At 42.1% G+C, this 2,789-nt stretch overlaps 1 protein-coding gene across 1 annotated transcript; it reads left to right on the top strand.

The window, feature by feature from the left end:
• The first annotated feature begins 988 nt into the window (after positions 1 to 988).
• LOC120578355 (uncharacterized) lies at positions 989 to 2,569 on the top strand. Its single transcript, XM_039831035.1, has one exon. The coding sequence runs from the start codon at positions 989 to 991 to the stop codon at positions 2,567 to 2,569; it is 1,581 nt and encodes a 526-aa protein (XP_039686969.1).
• Positions 2,570 to 2,789: the final 220 nt, after the last annotated feature.

Below are 2,789 nucleotides of genomic sequence, written 5' to 3' on the forward strand. Positions count from 1 at the left end.
CTTCCTTTTTCTTTCTCCTTTCTAAACGTGAGTGGTGAGATAAGTCCATTACCCAGACTTGAGGGAACATTAAGATAGGACGGTGGTATAATCATAGTGCTGCGCCAAGAGTGAATTTTGGTGTTGGCACATGTGATAACCCCACTCAACTAAGGAATCTTGGAAATATACTATGTTGGCATGAGTATTCGTGTTTGGCATGTTATTTTCAAGTGACCGCTAAAAGTTGAGAACCTTTAGTAACCCTTAACTCATCTTGGCCTTTTAGGGCGTAGTGCGGTGGCTAGCCTTGAGTAATCTTGGTTTAGTTGATACGCGAGACTACACTCAAACGAGACTTTCCTACAAATGATATTGGATCAAGAGTAATCTTGTAACCTAATAATATTTGGAAGTGGTTAAAGACTTTGGGAACTTGGTAGAACCCGTGATACAGGTACATTTGAAACCATAGTCCCTACTAAATGGTGTTGTACTTTTAAGCTCCAACATTGTGAACTTAACCTTACCATACATTCCATGTTCTTTAGCATAACCATGCATACATGCATTCATTCATAAAAACTTTTGCTCACTAATATCGAAGGACTTAGATAAGTTCTTGTAAACATCAAAGATATGGTCCTTATAAGAAGGAACATCAAGAAATACAACTTCAAAAATCTTAACTAAGTTTCAACTTTTGTTAAAAACTTTTTCCTTGGTCTCATTCTTACCTTTGAAGAGGGAACCGTTTGCAATACCTTTATAATTTTCAAATAAGTCCATGTTCTTCTAGAATGTTTACAAATCACTTTGACAAGTCCCTCAAAAAAAAATATGTCTATTTTTGCATAAGCACCATGCATCATCTTGCATTTCATAAGTTTCCCGAGTCTCACAATTTTTTTCTTTTCCATTGAAAGGTCAATCCATTTCAAAAGTGGCCCGACGTATTCTTTACCAGTCTACCCGCACATACAACACTCGGGCTAATATAAAAAAGAAAATGGAAGGTCTTGAGCAAGAGAATCAGGTCCTCCGTGCCGAAGTGACATCTTTGAAGACCAAGATAGAGGAATTGGAGTCTATGAAGACCAAGATGGATGAGTTGTCTGAATTGGTAAAAGTGCTATCAACTGCACAAAGTCAACCACCACCTCCTCCTCCCTTCAGCACTCAGGCCGAAGCATCTTCCTCTGCTATCCCTGATTGGACAATATGTGCTGACACTCCGACACACTCTGCTCCACAACGTTCCACGCGTTGGTTTCAACCTTTTACTGCTGGTGAAATATTCCGTCCCATTGCCTGTGAAGCTCAGATGCCTACTCATCAGTATATGGCTCGTGTTCCCCCTGTAAAGGTCCCTCCAGTCGCTATGACCTACTCAGCACCTGTGATGCATACTATTCCACAAAATGAAGAACCCATCTTCCATTCAGGGAACATGGAGGCCTATGATGGAGTGAGTAACTTACGAGAAAAGTATGATGAACTGCAACGAGACGTGAAAGCTCTCCGGGGAAAAGGGAAATTTGGGAAGACTGCTTACGATCTCTGTTTGGTGCCGAATGTTCAGATACCTCACAAATTCAAGATTCCAGATTTCGAGAAGTATAAAGGGAACTCCTGCCCTGAGGAGCATCTAAAAATGTACGTGAGAAGGATGTCCGCATATGCCCGGGACGATCAGGTCCTTATTTATTACTTCCAAGAGAGTTTGGCTGGTCCTGCCTCAAAATGGTACACAAATCTAGACAAAATGGAAATCCAAACTTTTCGTGATCTATGTGAAGCTTTTGTGGAACAGTACAATTATAATATGGATATGGCTCTAGACAGAAGCGATCTTCAGGCTATGACCCAGGGAGACAAGGAAACATTCAAAGAGTATGCCCAGCGATGGAGAGATACCGCTGCCCAAGTTAGCCCACGTATAGAAGAGAAGGAGATGACCAAGATCTTCTTAAAAACTCTCAATCAGTTCTACTACGAGAAGATGGTCGGAAGTACGCCCAAGAACTTTGTTGAGATGGTTGGTATGGGCGTGCAGTTGGAAGAAGGAGTCCGAGAAGGACGATTAGTTAAAGATGGAGCTTCCGACAGTGGAGCCAAGAAATTTGGGAACAACTTCCCAAGAAAGAAAGCACCAGAGGTCGGTATGGTGGCCCATGGGAGGCCTCTGCAAAATTATCCAGCCTATCAACATGTTGCCGCCATTACGCCCGCTACCAATGCTATTCAACAACCGGGTTATCAGCCGCAGTTCCAACAGTATCCTCAGCAACTGTATCAGCAACAACAACCTCGACCACAAGCTCAAAGGACACAATTTGACCCGATCCCTATGAAATATGCGGATTTGCTCCCATCATTGCTAGAGAAGAATTTGGTCCAGACCAGGCCACCTCCTAAGGTGCCAGAAAGATTACCAGCATGGTATAGACCTGATAAGTTTTGTGCTTTTCATCAAGGGGCCCCGGGTCATGATACTGAATACTGCTATGCTCTGAAGGCCGCAGTCCAAAAGTTAATCCGAGATAGAGATCTGTCCTTCACCAATCCGCTGCCAGATCATGGTACCTAATATTGCCGCAAAAAGATGGTTTAACCGCAATCGAGTCAGTGTTGATGTTTTCTTCCATTTGTTCAATTTATTTTGAGTGATATGTTTGTTGTTTTGTTATCTTTTCAAAAGAATCCTTTCGTCCCGCCCAAGACGAAAGTGAACTTATGTAGGGCTCTTTGCTTCATGAATTGTTATCATTAATAAAAAAGTCGTCTTGATCCCGACCTTGCTTTTATTT

Source organism: Medicago truncatula, chromosome 2, assembly GCF_003473485.1.
Source record: "Medicago truncatula cultivar Jemalong A17 chromosome 2, MtrunA17r5.0-ANR, whole genome shotgun sequence".
Lineage (NCBI taxonomy): Eukaryota > Viridiplantae > Streptophyta > Magnoliopsida > Fabales > Fabaceae > Medicago > Medicago truncatula.

What these genes read in the sequence shown, in the direction of transcription:
- LOC120578355 (XM_039831035.1), top strand. Translation starts at nt 989, where the DNA reads ATGGAAGGTCTTGAGCAAGAGAATCAGGTCCTCCGTGCCGAAGTGACA.